The 20,001-nt window shown below is 51.3% G+C and overlaps 2 protein-coding genes across 4 annotated transcripts; one reads left to right on the forward strand and one right to left on the reverse strand.

Annotated features, from left to right (window-relative positions):
- The first annotated feature begins 92 nt into the window (after positions 1-92).
- Positions 93-4,072, forward strand: Zfp319 (zinc finger protein 319). Its single transcript, NM_001170478.1, has 2 exons — positions 93-356; positions 2,088-4,072. Exon 2 carries the CDS (start codon positions 2,327-2,329, stop codon positions 4,070-4,072), a length of 1,746 nt encoding a protein of 581 aa, NP_001163949.1. The 5' UTR covers positions 93-356; positions 2,088-2,326.
- A 1,043-nt stretch (positions 4,073-5,115) lies between these two features.
- Spmip8 (sperm microtubule inner protein 8) lies at positions 5,116-19,521 on the reverse strand. 3 transcript variants are annotated; one of them, NM_201655.1, is made up of 8 exons: positions 19,340-19,521; positions 17,752-17,976; positions 12,617-12,678; positions 12,216-12,390; positions 11,825-11,886; positions 11,654-11,718; positions 11,415-11,447; positions 10,545-10,715 (listed from the first exon to the last, which is right to left on the reverse strand). In NM_201655.1, the coding sequence occupies exons 2-8, from the start codon at positions 17,972-17,974 to the stop codon at positions 10,685-10,687; spliced, it is 651 nt and encodes a 216-aa protein (NP_970617.1). In that variant the 5' UTR covers positions 17,975-17,976; positions 19,340-19,521; the 3' UTR covers positions 10,545-10,684. The 3 variants fall into 3 exon arrangements, with proteins under 3 accessions (XP_063133921.1, XP_063133920.1, NP_970617.1); XM_063277851.1 differs by lacking the exon at positions 11,825-11,886 and having other exon boundaries at positions 5,116-10,715; positions 19,340-19,477; XM_063277850.1 differs by having other exon boundaries at positions 5,116-10,715; positions 11,654-11,886; positions 19,340-19,477.
- Positions 19,522-20,001: the final 480 nt, after the last annotated feature.

The raw sequence follows: 20,001 nt of genomic DNA on the forward strand, positions 1-20,001 counted from the left end.
GCCTCGCTCTGCGCCGCGGGCTCCTCTGCAGCCGCCGCCCCGGCTGCCGCTCCTCCCCCGACCCCGCCTACCCGGCCTCGCGCCGACCGCCTGTCCGCCGGTCTCTGCAGGACCGTCGGTCTGTCCGCTCGCCCGTCCGTCCGCTCGCCCGGTCCCGCTAACCCGAGTGCGCGCGTCGATTCGTCGGTTCCGGCTGCCACAAACCTGTCTCCCGATTCCGCGCCGCCTGCCTCTGCTACGCGAGGCCGAGGATTGGCAGGGCGCGTAGGCCGCGCCGCGGCGGATGGAGCCGGAATAAAGAGGCGGCAGAGAAAGCAGCTGGTCTCCGCTTGCCCCGCGCCTGACCCCTGGAGCAGGTGAGTGGCAGGGCACCCGGGGCTGCATCTGGGGGCCACTTCGGTAGCCCCTGCTCCTAGGGAGAGCCTCCTGAGCTCTGAGGCGGTCCAGGCTGGGCCTGGAAGCACAGTTGCTTCCCGGGCACCGTTTGAGGCTCTCGGGCCTTGCGTAGCCGGAACCACCCCTTTTCTGGGCGCAGTGGCTGGGCCATCCGGAGCCAGAGCTGACAGGAGGCAGCCCAGCTGGGCCTGATGGAAGGTGATCAGCTTTCATTCGGTTACCCGGAGAGGAAAAAAGGCTAGGGTGGGGCGCAGGTGGGGGCTTCTCCTTGCCTTTCCTCCCTACTCCTCTCTCCGGCCCTTGTAGAGTGATCTGAAAGTGTTCCTGGCTTCTTCCTGGAGAAGGGTCAGGGCAGGCAGTGGGGTTGCTCTAGGAGGTGGGGAGTGGGGGCGGCCGCTGGGGCTGGCAGCCATTCATACCAGGAAAAATAACACACAGTTGGATTAGTACAGCTTAGATCAGACAGTGTTCAGAGCAGTCCACCTCTCCTACCATAGGAACGTTAAAATGACCAGCTGTAGTTGTTTGTTCGTGCCCCTTGGTACTACCTCAAATCAACAGCTTCTTTAGTCCTCCCTTCCCAGAAGATGCTGAGGGTGATAACTTTTGGCTTGATTCTTAAGTTTCTTTAAGAGAACAGTTAGAAGCCAGGCCAGCTTGTGGGAGCATCCTCTAGTTTCCTCCTCTTAAAGAAAACTTGAAAACTTTTAAATCTAAGCGGCCAATGAGCTGAGAACCAGGAAAGGGGGTTGCCTTTGATTCCGAAAATAATCCTCTTTATGGGATTACTTTACACTGCCTCAAAGTGGTGAATTAGAGATTTGCTGGGATGGGGTGGGGGCAGTGGTTGGGTGGGCTTTATCTCGAAGTGACTACTGTGAATATTTTGGTCTTGGAGGAGAGACACCCTGGGGCATGCTTTATCCTGTACAATTCAGGCAAACAGTACAATTTCATACACCTGGACAGTCAGAGACTCAGAGGGTATGGGACTTATGTTCCTGTTCCTCTGGGAGATGACTAGAGTGCAGAAGTTCAGCCTGGAGGAGCTCCACGATCAGTGGGTCTATAAACCTGTCATTTAACCCTCCTTGCCAGGAATTCAGGTCCCTACAAGGCCATCAATCCTGTTAAACTAGAGTTTTATGTTCCCTGGGAAAGGCTTAGAGTGCAGGTCAAGAGGAACATAGACCAGTCTCTCAAAAGAGAGGGCTTTTAGGTGGTCTTTAGTATTGTTGCCTTAATATTAGCTTCCAGAGTCCATCTGCCTTAGGACTCATATCTCAGGGGTGTGGCTTCCTTCAGCCATCCGGATCCTCTGGACCCTAAAACAGTGGTGGTCTCTCATGTCAATGTGAAAGGAGCCATCCGGCATTAGGGGCAGGTCACCCCAGACTCTGTGACATCTGACTGAGTCGGCCATATGGAAACTAGAGGGACATTTGTGGAGGCTGAGATACCCTGCCCAAGGGTGGGGATTGAAGAAAATGGGCCTGGAGGAAGCTCCCTTCCCCTTCGCATGGAGGAGAGGCGTTGTCTCTTTGAGAGCAGACGAAGGGAGCAGGGCTAGATCCTTGAGCAACTCCGTCCCCTAAAGAAGCTTATGTCCGTGTAGTGAATGTGGGCAGCACGGGAAAAGGGAAGAGCCACTTGTTCTTGCCACAAGTTCACTGTGTCTCTCTTCCCTACAGAATCGATTACTGGGGAAGGCAGAGCCTTCTTGGCATTGCTGGGACCCTGTCTCGAAGAGCCCCCTGTCCTGTAGGCTATCTTCTTGGCTAATGACAAGGGCTATCTGACAAGACCTCTGTGCCTTGTGTGAGGTTCTTGTCTGTTCCTGAGATCCGGTAGCTTCTCTCTCAGGGTTAGGTTCACCTTAAGCGGGAAACTGAAGCCATTACTTTCCAAACCCAGTTTCATCTTCCCAAGCATGTCAGAAAGCTGGCAGCAGCCACCGCAGACTCAGCCACAACAGCCGCAGGCACCACAGCCTCAGCACCATGCAGAGCCCCCGCCAGCCCTGGCTGAACACACGCTGCCCCCGGGCACGGCTGAGAACCCACTGGGCTGTGCTGTCTATGGTATACTCCTGCAACCCGACCCAGGCCTACAGCCCCCACAGCATGCACCCCTGCAAGCAGGGGAGCCAGGCCCCAAATGTGGCGTGTGTGGCCATGATCTGGCACACCTGTCCAGCCCACATGAGCACCAGTGCCTAGCAGGCCATGACCGCTCATTTCAGTGCACCCAGTGTCTCAAGATATTTCATCAGGCCACCGACCTGCTGGAGCACCAGTGTGTGCAGGCGGAGCAGAAGCCTTTTGTCTGTGGTGTTTGCAAAATGGGCTTCTCGCTGCTCACCTCACTGGCCCAACACCACAGCTCCCACACCGGCATGGTCAAGTGCTCCATTTGTGATAAGACCTACAAGCCAGCTGAGGCTGCTGAGCCTGCCACCACTACTGCCCCATCGCTGCCCTCAGCACCTCCCCCCACGAATGTGGCCCCTGTGGAACAACCAGAAAAACCCTATAGCTGTCCCATTTGCCAGAAGCCCTTCAAGCACCTGTCGGAGCTCTCCCGGCATGAACGGATCCACACCGGAGAGAAGCCGTACAAGTGCACTCTGTGTGACAAGAGTTTCAGTCAGTCCTCTCACCTAGTGCACCACAAGCGCACGCACAGCTCAGAGCGGCCCTACAAGTGTGCTGTCTGTGAGAAGACGTTCAAGCACCGCTCCCACCTGGTGCGCCACATGTACGCGCATTCCGGTGAGCACCACCTGTTCCGCTGCAATGTGTGCGAGCTGCATTTCAAAGAGTCGTCAGAGCTGCTGCAGCACCCGTGTACCCCCAGTGGGGAGCGGCCCTTTCGCTGCGGTGAGTGCCAGAAGGCCTTCAAGCGGCCGTCGGACCTGAGGCAGCATGAGCGCACGCACAGTGCAGAGAGGCCCTTCAAGTGTGATCTGTGCCCCATGGGCTTCAAGCAGCAGTACGCACTGATGAGGCACCGGCGCACGCACAAGACGGAAGAGCCCTTTAAATGCGGCCTGTGTGAGAAGGGCTTCGGACAGCCCAGCCACCTGCTCTACCACCAGCACGTGCACACCCTGGAGACTCTCTTCAAGTGCCCGGTGTGCCAGAAGGGCTTCGACCAGTCCGCTGAGCTGCTGCGGCACAAGTGCCTCCCAGGCTCCACAGAGCGGCCCTTCAAGTGCCCCGTGTGTAACAAGGCCTACAAGCGGGCGTCCGCCCTGCAGAAGCACCAGCTGTCTCACTGTGCTGCGGCCGAGAAGCCTCTGCGTTGCACCCTGTGTGAGCGCCGCTTTTTTTCCTCCTCCGAGTTCGTGCAGCACCGCTGTGACCCCACCCGGGAGAAGCCACTCAAGTGTCCAGACTGCGAGAAGCGCTTTAAGTACGCTTCAGACCTGCAGCGCCACCGGCGGGTGCACACGGGTGAGAAGCCCTACAAGTGTCCCAACTGCGACAAAGCCTTCAAGCAGCGGGAGCATCTCAACAAGCACCAGGGTGTGCACGCCAGAGAGCAGCAGTTCAAGTGTGTGTGGTGCGGCGAACGCTTTCTGGATGTGGCACTGCTACAGGAGCACAGTGCCCAGCACAGTGCTGCCGCTGCAGCCGCGGAGGGCGCCTACCAGGTGGCAGCCTGCTTGCCCTGAGGCCTTGGCGCCCTCCTGCCCTGTCTAGTCTTGCCTGCTTGCAGCTGCAGTGCAGCAAGCCTGCCACCTGCTCCCCCTAGGAGTCAGGACCAAAGGGCTCTTCTGGGCAGGTGAAGGGTGCGCATGTTCAGTACTCTTAGCACAGCCTGGCCATGGGAAGAGCCAAACTACTATGGCCAGACCCTAATTCCAGTAACTTCTTCCCAACGACAGGACTTGCTTTCTGAGGACCTGCTGCGCCCTTATCTGTAGGGAACTTGAATTCTACCTGTAATCAGGTGCCTCTCTGCCCCAGGTACAGGGGACGCCAACCCAGTTCTCCCAAATCTCTCAGCCTAGTTAGAAAGCAGATGGCTTGGGAAGAAGTAGGTAGGGTTCCTCCTCAAGTTGCTTTTTTGGGGGGGGGAGGGGGGAAAGGCAAGCTTTGTGACAGTTCTGGGGACTTAGAATGTAGACCAGAGCTACCGTCCTCTGACTTCCCAGCTAGGACAGATGTGCCCCAACCCCAGGTTTCCAATAGTTAGATATGTAGGATAGGAGTCTGCAGGCAAGGTCCGCTTGGAGACTGGGGGCCCAGTCAGGGTGGTGAAGCAGAAACATTCCATGACACCCTCAGGTCAGCTAGTGCAGTCCACAGGGAAAGAGACGTAAGCAGCCTGCGTGCTAAGGGCAGTCCTGAGTCTGTGGAAGCTCCTCCTGCCTGTGAGTGGTTCTAAGCGGGGGAATGAATGTGCCCATGCTGGAGCTGTTGTGGAACTGGAGGATGGTTAGTCCCTCTACCCCTAGCTTCATCCCTGAGTTGGGGAGGAAGGAAGACCAAGCCCATGATTTCCCCAGCAGATATAAACAGGTCCCTTCCTACACTGTGTGAACCAAAGTGTCTGGGGATCAGAGTCCATAGGCTTGTCCCAGCCCTGCCTGAGGCCAAATAAAGTCCTGGGTGCCCAGGGTGAGGAATGGCCTCTTACCCCACAGAGCCCTTAGGCCCTAAGGATCTTCTGCTGCCAAAACAACCTGCTGTCCTTTGAGCTGGAGTCCCTAGGCCTCTGGCTCCTCCCAGCCTGCTTCTATAGTAAATATGGGTACCCAAGGATAGAGAAGCCCAGTAGGCAGCATTCTGGGTAGGTACATGGTCACCCACCATCACTGGATGGCCAGAGCCACCTCGAGAGCCTGGAGGACCTTTGTTATCACAGTCATTGTGTTGAACCCAGCGATGACCATTGCCCCTTTTAGCCCCCCTCCCTCCCAATGAGTCTTGGAAGAAGACTGACCACCCAAGTCAAGGGCCAGATGTGTAGGAGGATACTCCCTCACCTCATCTTAAAAGGCCCAGCTGGCCACATCCGTCTGCTCTGTGTGCCCAGGTTCTCTCCTGTGTCCACAGAGACTAAGGTTAGCACTTCTCTCGGGTTGACTCTTGGTCACAAAGCCTCAAAAAACTGGAACTCAGGCTTATAACAGTCTAGCCCTAACTGCTAGTTTTTTCCTTCCATTTTTGCATTCTAAAAGCTGTTTGTTATACTACTCATAACATTGTATAGCTTAATTTCATGTCATTTTGGATCATATATGAGAGTTTGGAATTTTTAAAGAATGACTCCACTTTAGGCAGCCACTTTTGATGTTAATATACAGTGAGTTCGATGTGTGCTCTAGAAGTAAAGACATTGACCGGTGCAGCCCACAGCTCTTCCACTCGTTCTTTGCAGAGGGCATGATGGGAGGTGCAGAGGCCGAGAGTTATGCAGACCAAAGGAGCAGGTTGCGGCTAGGCTTGAATCCTGAGCTTTGAGGCTTCTGGCTATGTAAGCTTGGACTAGTCACTTAACCTCTTTGGGACACAGTTGCCATATCTGTCAGAAAACAAATTGGAAGGTTACTTTGTCCCACTGTTGTGAGAGCTGCATGGAGTCATCATTGAGGCTCTGAGGGGGAAGCTATGGTTAAGCTGACAGGAGCCAATGCAGCATACTTCACCCCTCCTGATTAAGATTCAACCCTAGCCCTGAGGGAGCTGGAACATGAGAGACCAGCAGCTCATGAAAGGCCAGAAGCTGGAGATGGCAAAAAAAAAAAAAAAAAAACAAAAAACGTTTATTCAGGTGCTCCTTGGAACAGTAGTGGCCCCACCTAGCCTAATTGGCTCACACTCCTCATTCTCAGTCTGCCCTACAGTGAGCTCTCTGTAGACTGAGCCTGGGGCCTTTACCTTAGTCTTTGCACATATTCCTACTGTAATCCATCCTTGTCCTTAACCACAGCTCACATGCTTCCATTCTCAAAGGCCAGAGTGGGGCTGGAGAGGAGAAATCTCAGCCTGGCGTCTGAAAGCCCAGGGTACCTTGTCCTAGATAGGAATAGAAAGTTCAAAGGACATGGAACTACCCATATTACAACTGTTCTTAAAACTGACCACACCCCTTCTTTTCCCATCCCCTTTGTGACCCCTAGGAAGCCAAGAGGTTCCTTCCTCTCGGCTTCCAACACTCAGCAGCCGACAGCAAGGGGCCTTTGTGTCTGTGCCAGGCTTAAGGTCCAGTTTATTTTCTAGTTGTGTGGCAAAGACAAAACTCTGCTTATTGGGCAGGATAGGCCCGAATAGTCCTTTGTCTAGGTCATTTCGAGGCTCAGGGATTCTCTCAGCCACACAGGTGAAGACAGGCAGTGTGGCCAGGACTGTCCCTGACCAGTCCCATCTGGCCAGGGGAATCCAGGTAAAAGCGCTCCCCCTGCCCCAGCTGGTGGTCGGCTTCCTCACAGATCTCAGTTACTTTTGCCCACCTTGCCAAGCAGACAGTCAGGGCCTGCACCTTCCAGCACTGCCGTGAAAGGTCATCTCCACCCGTGTCTCCTTCCTGCCCCATAACCCTGCTCTTCCTCCAGAGCACACCTCCGTGCCATCCTGGACTTCTCACTGCAGGAATTCCCCCCAAACTCACAGCCTGACTCTTGTGACAAGGCCTGCATCCCATCCTCAAGAAAGTGTTTTTGTCCCTGAGCAGTCACACACAGGAAGAGCATTGGCTGCTATCGGTCTACATTTCCAAAGGTCTCTGTTGTAGTATCCTGTAAAAGTCAGTCTGTGGAGGAGGCAGGAGTCTCCCTCTTCACCATGTCCCCACCCCACCCTGGCTCTACAGTGCATTTGCTTTTTCCATGACCATAACCGAGCGCCTGCTGTTTGCCAGGCAAAAAGCAAGAACTTCACATGAGAGAATTAAAAGGGGTTTAGATCGGTCTCCAGCTCCGAAAAAAAAGAACCAAAAAAAAAAAAAAAAAAAGGGGGGTTTAGAATCGAGAAGTAGAGTAGGAGCTCAGTGCAGTGCCCGCTGCTCAAGCATGAGGCCTCGAGTTTGGATACCCAGCACCTTCATGGCCATGTGATTATGTAACCCCAGACTGATAGTGGGAGAAACACAGGTCGGGGGATGACAAGACAGACAGACATTCCTGGTGCTCCTACCAGTCAGTCTAACCGTTTGGTGAATACTGGGTTCAGTGAGAGGACCCTGTGACAATGAGATGAGTGACTGAAGACACCAGATGTTGACTTTAGCTTGTGTGTGTGTGTGTGTGTGCGTGCGCGTGCGTGCATGCCTGGGTGTGTGTGTGTTCTCGAGCGTGTGTGTGCGCGTGCACGAGCACCCACAGGCAAACACACAGACACACAGTAAAAACGGCCATCGACATCTGGGACATGTAATTTCCACCCCATCTCAGCTTGAGCCTTATTTCTGAGCCTGCCCTTCTGCCAGCCCCAGACCCTGGGCTAGGATGCATGTTCTCCATGTTGCTATGTAATAAACACTACTGCCATTTTATAGTAGAAATTTCATTCTGTCTAGATAGATCTGCATCCCTGAACCTCAGTTACAGGAGGTAAAAGGAGCTGGCAAGTAAGCCTACTGGCCACAGATGTAAGTCCCCAAAACAGCCAAGGTCCCTGTACGTGTGGTCTTTGGGAAGAATGGGGAGAAGGGAGCATTTGCCACTGGGTAGAAAGGGGTGGAAGGATGGCTTTGAACAAAGTTAGGGAAACAAGAGGCTGAGGATAGACAAGCAAGGAGAAATGATGGGGTCTGTGGTAAAGGCCAGGGAACTGTGTTCAGGTCCAGAAGGCCTGAGAGTCATGCTGGCTGTACTATCCCAAGGGTACGACCACAGAGAAGATTTCAGATGGGATCTGTTCATGCTGAGCCACAAACCTCTGAAGATACAGCGGAGGTCGTGGCTGCTGTGACGCAGTGGCCACCACTAGCACATCTGAGAGCATTCCTGTGTCTGTTTCCCAGGCTAGGCAAACTCCTGGGGCATCAGTCACGCTCAACCTCCATGTTGTCCGGGACTTACAATGTATGCCACTAATCTTGACTTCTTAGTTTTCTGACGGGAGCTCTCTTCCTTCTGAGTACTAGTCTCGGGTCTCCAGCCCCAGGAAGACCCTCTGCTTTTCTCTCCACCCTTGGCTTGCTCCTCAGCAGGGAAGAAGTAGATCACAGTCTCACTGCCTTCAGTTCCCAGCTTTGCCAGTCACCAGCTGTGTAGTCTCAGGCCAATCACCACCTCCTCTAGCCTAGGTAGTTGGTTTTATGTGGGTGAATGTTTTGCCTGGATGTATGTATGTACACCACCTGTGTGCCTGGTGCCCCTGCAGTCAGAAGAAAGTGCCACACCCCTAGGAACTGGAGTTAAGATGGGTTAGAGCCTCCATGTGGGTGCTGAGAACTGAACCTGGTTCTCTGGAAAAGCAGCCGGCACTCAACCTCTGAGCCAGCTCTTCATCCCCGAGTCCGTTTATTTAACCGGCTATAAAATGGATTTAAAACGACTTACCTCACCAGGCCTGTGAAACATTTAAAAACTTAATAAAAATTCTACACTTAATTGTTTTTGCTTATGCTTTCTACTCCCTTTAGTCTTAGACAGTTTCTGTTTCTTGTATTTATAAAGTTGGTATTAAATATATAGCCAGTGGACAAGAACCTTACTGCTGTGGGCTGGCCCCTGTAGGGTCCTAGACTAGAGGAGCGTACTTTGTGGTTTAAAGTGGTTTGGCCTGCCTACCTGTTTTTCCCACTGGACTCAAAACACTAATAAAGCAGGGGTGACCTGTGTCACCTGAGCATTCAGCAGAACACTGGCCCAGGCAATGGCCTCAAAGCTGGGCTACATTATAAAGTGAACTTTCTTGTTCATACTGGGTCACAGAAGCAGGCCCAGAAAAAATAAAAAATCCTGGTCACTCGGTTCCCCCTTGCACCATCATCTGTTCACTAGTGCCCCTCTGACCATTCTCACCCAAGACAGGCATCCTCTGGGAACCTTAGGCAGGTCCATTTCTTCTTTGTCATTTGGAATGAAGCACTAACAGCCCTGGGGTCTCTGCCATTGGCTTCCCAGAGTTGTCCAATGAGTTTTCGTGAAGGAATCTGGGTTTATCTTTCCCGGGCTTCCTGCCCTGTTAGCAGAATTTCAAATAGCAGATAATAGGTTCTGACCTGTGAGGCCATTTTTCTCTCAATCCCTTTCTTCTGAGACATTAGCCTTGGGCATGCAGCAGCTGCGCACTGGTTTCAGGGAGGAAAGGGGTGAATGGTGAGCGAACTTGGCCCTGTGGATGCTAACTCCACTGAGATGAAAACATGGGGGCTTTTCTCTGAAGACGCAGGGCCGTGTAAACATATGACTTTGACCATATTCTCAGGTTTGGGGATGTGGGAAGTTCCAGGAACAGAAATCCCCTGCTGAGTTCTTGGGCACTGTGGCTATTTGTTCCCATGAGGACCTCTCCCTGCAGTCTGCCCTCTGGCAGGGTGGAGTATAGAAGACTCAAGAGCTACAGATGCCCCCGTCACTGGAGCTCCCCTGCACCTAGGCCATCAATCACGTCCACCATCACCAGAGGGGCTTAGGCCTAGGGTGTATGCTGAGGGAAAGACGAGGGCCTGTCCCACTACTCGAGTAGAGCAGATGGCCTTCTGTGTAGGCAGTGAATTTCATAGCAGTGCCTTGAGGAGCCCAGCATGTTCTCAAGCACCTCCTCCCAGTTTATATTTGGAAGTATGCTTCACAGGGACCAGAGGGCATAAACCTGACCTACCCACTTCCCATCAGGGACAGCCCAAAGCACACCAGTATATGTAAGGGGTGCAGGGAGGTATCATGGGTCTCTTCTCTCCTCTCAGTGCTCAAACTCAGGTGGAGGCTATGGATTCAGGATCTTGGTTAGGAGTTGCAAGCAATGGACAAGAAAGAGCATTAGGGAAACCAGAATCCCAGCCTGTCCCTGTGCCTCCACCCCAGCTAGACTTGAGGCTTAGGTCCTGATACTCTGCCCTTACACACCCTCTCTCCATTTCCCAGGAGTTAGTAAAAAACAGGCAAGGGTAATATGCTATCATCTGTGGTCCTGAGCCTTCTCCAGACTTCCCCTTCACTCCGCCGCCACTGCCACCACCACAGAGACATCTTCGGAAGCATTAGGTTTATTTCTTGAACTGAACTCCTGGGGAGAAGATGACTGGTGCCACCACATGTGCTCTGTCTGGTTAGGGGCCTTGAGGTGGCACAGTCCAGCCATAGAAGGATCAGCCTTCCTGCCCACACAGATTAATGCCAGGGAGTCAGATAGTTGATGCGACTGTAAAGAGAAAGAGAGGTGAGATGGGGACTCCAAGGTACTGTAAAGAGAAATCAAGTTTTTCTTCCCTAGCTCCATCCTCCACTCCAAAGCCTCAGGGATCTGAAAACAGTCTTCATCCGTCTATGTGCCCACAACCTTCAATGGTTCCCTACTTCCTCTTGTATATTTTTGGCTATTCTCTTCACCTCTAATTAGCTCATACTGTTTCCCACTGACTCCCGTCTTTAATGGCTTCATAGGTTTTCAGTCACGTATGAATCTACACTGCATCACACAGTTACAAAACCCAGAGTTGGGGTTGGGGATTTAGCTCAGTGGCCTAGCAAGCGCAAGGCCCTGGGTTCGGTCCCCAGCCCCGAAAAAAAAAAAAAAACAAAAAAAACAAAACCAGAGTTTTCCTGTGTATGGGCTGGGGAAAGCAGCCCCAGTGCCAGTGGGAGGGGTCACACAACAGAGTTTGGCATGGCTGAGAGGTACCTCAGAGTCTCTCAGCACTTGCACCTTATCATCGGAACCTTTAACCCAGAGTGACCCTAATGAGGGCTCTACCTTTCAGTGGGAAGCAGGCGGCAGGCCGTTCCTTCTCCACCCTGCCAGGTAACCCCTAGCCTGAGCCCACTAAGCTTGCTGAGCAACCTCAAGGCACTCATATTAGGGGGCGTGGCCTGCTGCGACCAGGGCGGGGCCTTTCTCTACCTGTAGTGGGAGCCAAAGCGCCGGAACGAGTTCCTGCGGAAGAACAGAGAAGAGCCTTTCTGAATGCTGGCTCTCGGAGCGTGGAGATGCCAGCTTCTGGCGCGGTAACTGCTTCATGCACCGGCTGACAGGCGTCGGTTCGGGAGGAATTCAGTATCTGCCCTACAGCTACGATCCCTTATCCCTTTCCCTTGCTCGGGTATCAAGGTCCCGAAAGGGTCTTGCATATTGTCACTTACAGCGTGTTGAAAGGCAGGGGCTTCTGTCCATAGCGGTCCAGGCTGGGGTTCTGGTTGAGGCAGTACTGGAGTGGGCCAAAGGAATTTGAACCCGTAAGACTGAGGGGTGCGGATCCCAGCAGCCGGTCCCTCCCAGCCATCCGGGCCCGGTCTGTTTGCATCTTTCCCTACCCGCCAGTTCTGGGTCAGCTCCGGCTTCAAGTACCGCACCGCGTAGCCACTGAAACCCTCCACTGTGGAGAGAGCCTACCTTGGGAACCTAGATCAAACCCGACCTACCCTCGTCTAAACCCCGCCTCTGCACAGAATCCCCTCCCCTCCCGAGAGCTGCTTGGCTCTCAGCCCCAGCCCTAGTGGCTTCCCTGACCTTGAGTTACCTCAGCGTTCCCCCCACCCCCACCTCGTCCGCACCCTCACCTCCCTCACCACCCCTTCCCAGTCCCGGTGCCCGTGTGTTCCAGGTTCTTGGTCTATGGACCTCATTCCCCGCTTTAGATGCGCCACCAAATGGCGGGGAGGTCTGCCTCCTCTTAAGAGCATCCTTTGCAGTTGGTAGACTGACCCCTTCTGTTGGCACAAGGCAGCTTGAACTCTCCGGACTTGGACACGAATTGAGACCAATCTTCGATGGCGCGTGTGAAGCAGGGCCAGTCGGCCCGTTGGATGCCTGGCACGATGGGAATCATCTTTCCGTCACGGTACTTGTGACAGAGCTTCTGGCCGGTTGCCGTGAAGTCCTATGGAATGTCGAGCCATAATGGCAGATGCAAGATCCCAGAAGGCTTCCTAAGCCTGACCTGATATTAGTTAGACCCATTGGACTGAGGATGCAGGAAACAAGGGCTTGGGTTGGGTGGGGGTGAGAGTTCCAGGTAGGCAGCTGGGGATATACTCAGGAGGTAGATAGAGCCTTGGACCAGAGGAGTTTGGGCTGGGCCAGGGCTGAGGACAAAGGACACTCACCAGGCAATGCAGGGGTTTGTTGGGGACCCCTAGGAGAGTGAAGTGGGCCTCGTTGAAATCATCTGTTGAAAGAAGGTAAAAGTGTCCATTCAGGAGCCCTTAGGACAGGGTCACTCTAGAGACTTGGACCAAACTATACACCTTAAGAGAAAAAAATGTTTTTCCAGGAGTGGCGGCACATGCCTTTACACCCAGCACTCAGGAGATAAAGATAGAACTCTGTGATTTCAAGCCCACCAGTCTACCTGTCAAGTTCCAGGGCAACCAGGGCTACAGGGTGAGATTCCATCTCAAAGGGAAAAAAAGTTCGTTTTTAAATATTTAAAATTAAAAACGATATCTCTTACAATAAAGAAAACTCTATATAGTATGGTGCCCATGGGGAGTGGCACTTTTAGGAGGTGTGGCAATGTTGGAGTAGGTGTGGCCTTGATGCCTTCACCTGGACATGGAGGATGTATGTCACTGTTGGGGTGGGCTTTGAGGTCCTATGCTCAAACCCTTCCCAGAGTAGAAGAGAGAGTCTCCTCCTGGCTGCCTGCAGAAGCCAGTCTTCTGGTTGCCTTCAGATCAAGATGTAGAACACCATGTCTGCCTGCACACTGCCAGGCTTCCCCCCATGATGATAATGGACTAAACCACTGAACCTGTAAGCCAATTAAATGTTGTCCTTTATAAGAGTTGCCTTGGTCATGGTGTCCCTTCACAGCGATGAAACCCTAAGACAGATTGATATGGAAACTTAGAAATACTAGAAGAAAATGTGAACAAATTCCTCTATAAACCTGGGACAGGACTTTTAATTCCCATAAAAAGCCAAAAACTGAAAGAAAAAGACCAATGACTTTGAGTAAAAGGTATGTGTTTGCTGACCCCGATGACCTGAGTTTGGTATCTGCTACCCACATGATGGGAGAACTGACTCCTCAGACCTTCAAGAATGAACTGTGGGGGTTGGGGATTTAACTCAGTGGTAGAGTGCTTGCCTAGCAAACCCAAGGCCCTGGGTTCGGTCCCCAGCTCTGAAAAAAAGAAAAAAAAAAAAAAAAGAATGAACTGTGAGCTGTCAGCACATGCATACGGGCAAAGGTTGTACATGCATTTATGTGTGAATAAATAAAAAAAGTAAGCACCAAAGGAATTAAAAGGGGGAAATACTTCTACTGATTTTACAGCTGTGGCGATTTCCTTAATGTTGGAGGGGCCCCTACAAATCGAGACAAAAAAAAGAAAAAAAAAAGAAAAAAGAAAAGAAACATGGATAAACCATATGTTTAAGTAGTTTAAATACTAGAAATGCATTTGACTTCATGAGTCCTAAACAAAGGAAAAGACACCTAGTTTCTTTCACAAGATGGATGCACATTTGAGCTACAGTAAGGTATCTCACCTTTATTCGGCCAGAGTGGGGACAATGTAAAAGTTAGTCCAGCTTTAAGAGACAGGCCCCTCATCATACATCACCAGAGACTGTGTAAATCAACTGGAGCCTATAGACTGCAGTCCAGTAAATATCACTTATCATAATTATGAACATCCACATGTCCTTTGATCCCACAGTCTAGCAGTGCACAAATGATGTTAGAAGGTGACCTATTTTCATGTTTGGAACAGCAAAATAATGTGTCAGTCATTAAACCAAATACACCCGACTACATCTGCACTAGGAAACTGCTGAGAATTACTCAAGAGTGGGGTATGGTGGTGCCCAGCTGGAATTCTAGTGCCTGAAGCCAAAGCAGGAGGATTGTGAGTTTGAGACCGGCATGAGCTGTATACTGGGACTTGGTCTCAATAATCTAAGGGTTGGGATACATCGTGCAACACTAGGGAACTTGTCTAGCAGGTGTAAGACTGTCTTCAATCCCCAGAACAACAACAAAAAAGAATTAATTCGAGTCCATATAAATTTAGAATCTCTAAATCTCAAGACTGTTGGAGACCAAGAAGAGTTTAACCCTCAAGTCACCACCGTAACTTAATTGCCAAAGTTAGCAGTATAAACACCAAAGAATCAGGTCACCTGTGAAGTACTGACTGGATAATCAGGCCTTTAGATCCAGCTTTTGTTTAACAAGGTAACCGTGGAAACAACTGCTGAAACTCCCTGCCTGGGACAGTCTACAATGCTGCTGTTTGGACCCCTGTAAAAAGTCAACAGTACATCTTTCCCAGGGTCTGGTCGGGAAGGCAGATGGAACTAGAAGATAGCAGGTCGAGTGAGGTCACCAAGGCCCAGAAAGAGGACTGTCACACGTTCTCCCTCATCTCAGGTTTCCAACTTGAGGTCTGTGCATGTGAGTACATAACCCGGAGTAACTGCAGAAACCAGGGGGATGAAGAGAGACCACAGGGTGGAGGGGAGCAAGAGAGAAGGAGATGGCAGGGCACAAGAGATGAGAAGGAGGAAGTGGGAAAAATGGAGAAACATGGAGGTGGAGAAAGGTGAATGCAGAAGGGGGAGGGAGGGGTTATAAGGTAACAATAAGGATGCCTGAAAAGTCATAAGGAAACATACTATGGTTTACTTACATAAAATAATGCCTATAACACATGCAAATCTCTATATCTATCTATATATTTGTGAAATGAAAATTTCCACAAGTCTACAATGCTCCCCCAACCCAGGTGTCATAACCATCTTAAACAAACAAACAAAACCCAACACCAGACACAAAAGGCCCTAGTCTAAGCTCTTGGTCAAGGTTGTCCATTATAGGTTATAGTGTTGCCCCTGCTTGCCTGCCAGAGGTGGCTGTGACCAAAGACCCTATGCACTCTGGACCCTTGACCCAGACAGACCTGAGCAGGATCTGACCTGAAGGCCTCCTCCACGAGGATTAGCTTTCATGATACCTTCTGGCAAAGTTTCCAAAGGAGGAAAACAGTTAACAGTTCCACCCAGCCATGAAACCTATGAACCACAACAGTGACCGACAGGGCGTGAGAACCCTAAGGGTGGAATAGCGGCATGAGTGCCTTGGCGGTAACCAACAGCTCTCTAAGTGAACCTAAGAGCTACTCGACAAAAGAGAGATATCGCGCCTGGTTGGGAACTAAGCAACTATATATAGCACAACTCTTGCACCCAAGGCTCAGGAGTCATGGTGGAAGTGGGGTGGGGGTGAGGCAGAAAGAGCCCAAAAGCCAGGGGAACAGAAAGTTTGCTCTGAGGTTGTTCATATTAGAAATCTCACAGAAGCTACACCTATGAGCTCTCACCAACACGGCTGCCTATACATGGTCCGAACAAGGATGAGACCAATAGACATCTAACATGGAAATGGAAGCAGGGAAGGTCACAAGACTTCAACCAGAGACAAAGAACTGCGGGCAACTAAGGGATGCTGGGAGAAGAGGAAACCGTCTCCTCCGGGGAAGAGCACACCAGTTGGTTATCCGATCCCAAGTGGTCAGACCCGAAAACATTACCTGTGAGTACCAGCAAACAGGCTGAGCACATTGTATTTAGGAATGTATGTACGTGTGTGTGTATGTATATATGTATGTATCGTGTATGTAGCAACAATTAAAAGAGAGGCCATGAGTTTTAGAGAGAACGTAGGATTTGGAGAGAGAAAAGTGAAGGGGAAAATGATGTAATTGTAACCTTAAATTACAAAAAGTCTACAGTACAGGATGAAATGGAAATGGGTGGAAAGTTGTTTCAGGCTAATAAGGCTCTAGACTTAATAATTTACACATAATCCTAGAATCCATCCCCTTTCCATCCGTAAGCTATACAAGACATATTTGGAGACTCCAGGGGAGATTTTAAGGTGTGCTGGTTATTAGGATACTGTGGAATTGTTTACCACAAACGACCACCGGATGTCGGCGCCATCTTTAGCCGCTCCCTACATGGAATTATTATTAACTCTTATTATTATTAATTATTATTAACTCTTTTAGATAGGACAACAGTATCATGCCATGTAGGATAGGGTGGGGACTACCTGGCAAAGTTTTGCTTGCACACATGTGTGAACACGAGGGAAAGAAAGAGAAAGAAAGGAAAAGAAGAAGGAGGGAGAGTAAAGGGTAAGGGAGAGAGAAAGCTGGGGAAAGGGGAGAGAAAGCGATGGCATGAGAATGCAACCAGGCAGGCTGAGGGGTGGGCAGAAGGGGAGGGTGTTCACGGCAACACCCTTCAAACTTTTCTGCTTGAAAATCTCCTAGTGTACAGTCAAGGGACACACGGATGTGTGTCTGTATTGAGTGCGGTGGTGTGGGCCACCAGTCCCCACTCCTCCGGAGGTTGAATAGGAAGGCTAACTTAAGCCCAGGAGTCGAAGGTCAGCCAGGACAACATAGCAAATCACTGTCTCAGAGAAAGGATGCAGGAGAGATAGTCAGTTATTAAGGCTCTTGCTGTGTAGACATGAGGACCCAAGGTCTGGTCCCAGAAACTACATAAAGAGCTGGAGAGAGAGAGAGAGAGAGAGAGAGAGAGAGAGAGAGAGAGAACACACACTTGCCACCCTAGTGTGGGAAGAAGGCAGGAGGATCCTAGGGTTTGCTGGCCAGTCAGTCGGCCATACTTGGTAAACCCCAGGCCAGTAAGAGAGACACTGTCTCCAAAACCATGGTGAACAGCACCTGAAGAGCAACACGCAAGGTTACTCTTTGAACTCTTATGTGCACACGAGCACACACGTGTACACGCACCACTTGAACCCTCCTCCACGACATAAGACTAGGCTAGGCATAGGCTACATACTGAGACAGGAGGAGCACAGTTTAAGGATAGCCTGGGCTACATGTTGAAACAGTGGGGGAGACACCTGCAGCTAAAGAAACCTTATTTTGTTAAACCCAGAAGGAATAAAAGAACACCAAGGCCCACAACAGCAGCAGAGGGCCTGTTGATCGTCACACAGTGGCAAGCACCTGCCCTTCATAGTCCTCACATAGTCTAGGGAGGCAGGCTCTGTCCCTGTCCCCATTTCTCTGCTCAGGAACTAGAGGCCGGACCTTGGAGGAGCTTTCTGGAAGGAAACATCTGGACTGGCCTTTCTCATCCCTTTACCCGCTGCTTGTTCCCATCGTTCCTTCCAAGACCTCCATTTTGCCAGCCACCCTTGCTCCAAAGGCAAACAGGAGATCCTTAGGTGTTGCCGGCGACATGCCCCGACCTTTGGTGTAGTAAGTGGAAGACTGGCAGTGTTCATCCGAGAGGCAGCCCTTGACGGAGTCCATGTCCATGCGCCGAAGGGAAGGCAGGCCGGGGTGGTAGAGCTGATGCTTCACCCCGGCGAGTGGGCGACGCACTCGCTCCAGAGGGATGAGGATGGCTGGGGAAGCATACAGGTGGGCAGAGCACTCGTCCCAAGGCACCAGGTCTATGATGCGGGCCATCCCTGGGGAAGAGAGGAGCTGAGTCAGAGGCCCTTCCGGATAGGCACATGTTCTTGGCCTATGTCGGTTTAACTATTTATCAAACATTTATTGAGTATCTTCTGTGTGCTCAGTGAGTTTTTCCAAAGCTCCACATGGGGCAGCAGGAATATCCAAACAAAAGATCTATGTGTGCTTGGTGTGTGTACACACGTACACACACAGAACCATACACACACACACAGAACCCCACACACACACAACCATACACACACACACACACACACACACACACACACACACACAGGCACACACACACCCCAGTGCTCTGAGGGAGGTCAGCACAGTGTGTGTGGATCTGAGAGGGCTGGATCTGGGGCACCCCAGGAACTGTCTAAATGAGGTGAAACCTAAGTATTGAACAGGAAAAAGGCCAAAGTAAAGCTACTTAGACCATAGCTTAGAATGCTGTGTGGCTTATGACGCTAGGTAGCCAACTCTGGATTTGCTTAGACTATATTTAGCATTTGCCCCAAATATTATAGACAGGTGAGACTTTTAAAGAAAGGGGGGGAAATCTGACAAATCTGAATTAGAAAAAAAATGATGGATGGTTACTCAGTACCTCTCTTTAAAAAAGCAGATATTCCCTGGAGCCCCCCCTCTTTAGTCATTTACGTCTTAGAACTTGTCCACTCTACAAGAAACAGAGATGGGGTGGGTAGGCAGGAAAGAGGCTCTCCACACGGAATGTAGCTGGGCTTTGCTACTTTGTGTGTCCATCTTCCTTCCACCTTTCCCCCACCCTACTAGATAGGAGAGAGAAGGGAGGGAGGGGAGAGAGGAAGGGAAGGAGATCGCCGAACCTAATTTCTTCTTGTTTGTTTTTTAATCACGACTACTAAACAAACCACAACCAATCCCATCCCCCACCCCACCCCCACCCCCCATCCCCCACCCCCCACCCCCGCTCCCAAACAACCAACCACAACCCAATGACCCTCCGGGGCCCTAGCGTTTATATACCCTCTGGAAAGTTCCCAGAATTCCAAAGTCACACAATCGCAGAAACCCTCTGCAGCTGGCAGGATTATGCCCCTGCCAGAGTACGAGGCAAATTATGATTCAGACAGTTCAAGGCTGCCCTGTATTCACACACCTGGTATTAAAACGAAAGCGCACTCTTAAAAAGTATTTCTGCTTTTTTTTTTTTAAAAAGAAACAAAAATTCCAAAATTCTCACTATAATGAAGGATCGGGAAGGGACAAGGTGATAAAGTGGAAGCGTTGTCTCGGGGCTGACATTCTGTGAGGAAGGGCAGAGCAGAGGAACACAGAGAGAAAGGGAGAGAGAATACCCTGCGGCCTTCTACCCATAGCCACTACCTGGTCTGCAGGGCACAGGCCCAAGTGCACAGGCAGGTAAGAACCAGCTACTCTTCTACTGCTCTACTGCTCGGTGGGCAGAAGAAGGGATGTGGATGTGCCTTCCCGGCAACTGCAGGATATGGGGCATCACAGACAATGCCCCCTGCAACCTGATTGTGAGGACGAAGCTCATGGTAACCCTGGGCAACACAGGCTGCCAGGATCCGTAGGCACTGGACATCCATTTCCTGAAGCCTGGGGTCTTCATGGCCACTACACAAGCCAGGCATCTTGAAAAATGTCAGAACTGGGGCTGTATAGGGGGGACCTGGCCACAGTGGAGTAGGGACGGTGCTGGGTCCACCCCAGCCTGTTTCACTGTTTGGCTAGTGGCACAAGCTACAGTCATCTGAGAGAGGGAACCCTGACTGAGAAATGCCTCAGTTAGATCAGCTGTAGGCAAGCCTGCAGGGCATTTTCTTAATTAGTGATCGATAGGGAGGGCCCAGCCCATTGTGGGTGGTGCCATCCCTGAGCTGGGGGTCCTGGGTTTTATAAGAAAGCAGACTGAGCAAGCCATGGGAAGCAAGCCAGTGAGCAGCACCCCTCCATGGCCTCTGCATCAGCTCCTGCCTCCAGGATCCTGCCCTGTGTGAGTTCCTGTCCTGACTTCTGTCCTG

Source organism: Rattus norvegicus, chromosome 19 (genome assembly GCF_036323735.1).
Source record: "Rattus norvegicus strain BN/NHsdMcwi chromosome 19, GRCr8, whole genome shotgun sequence".
In the NCBI taxonomy this organism is placed as follows: domain Eukaryota; kingdom Metazoa; phylum Chordata; class Mammalia; order Rodentia; family Muridae; genus Rattus; species Rattus norvegicus.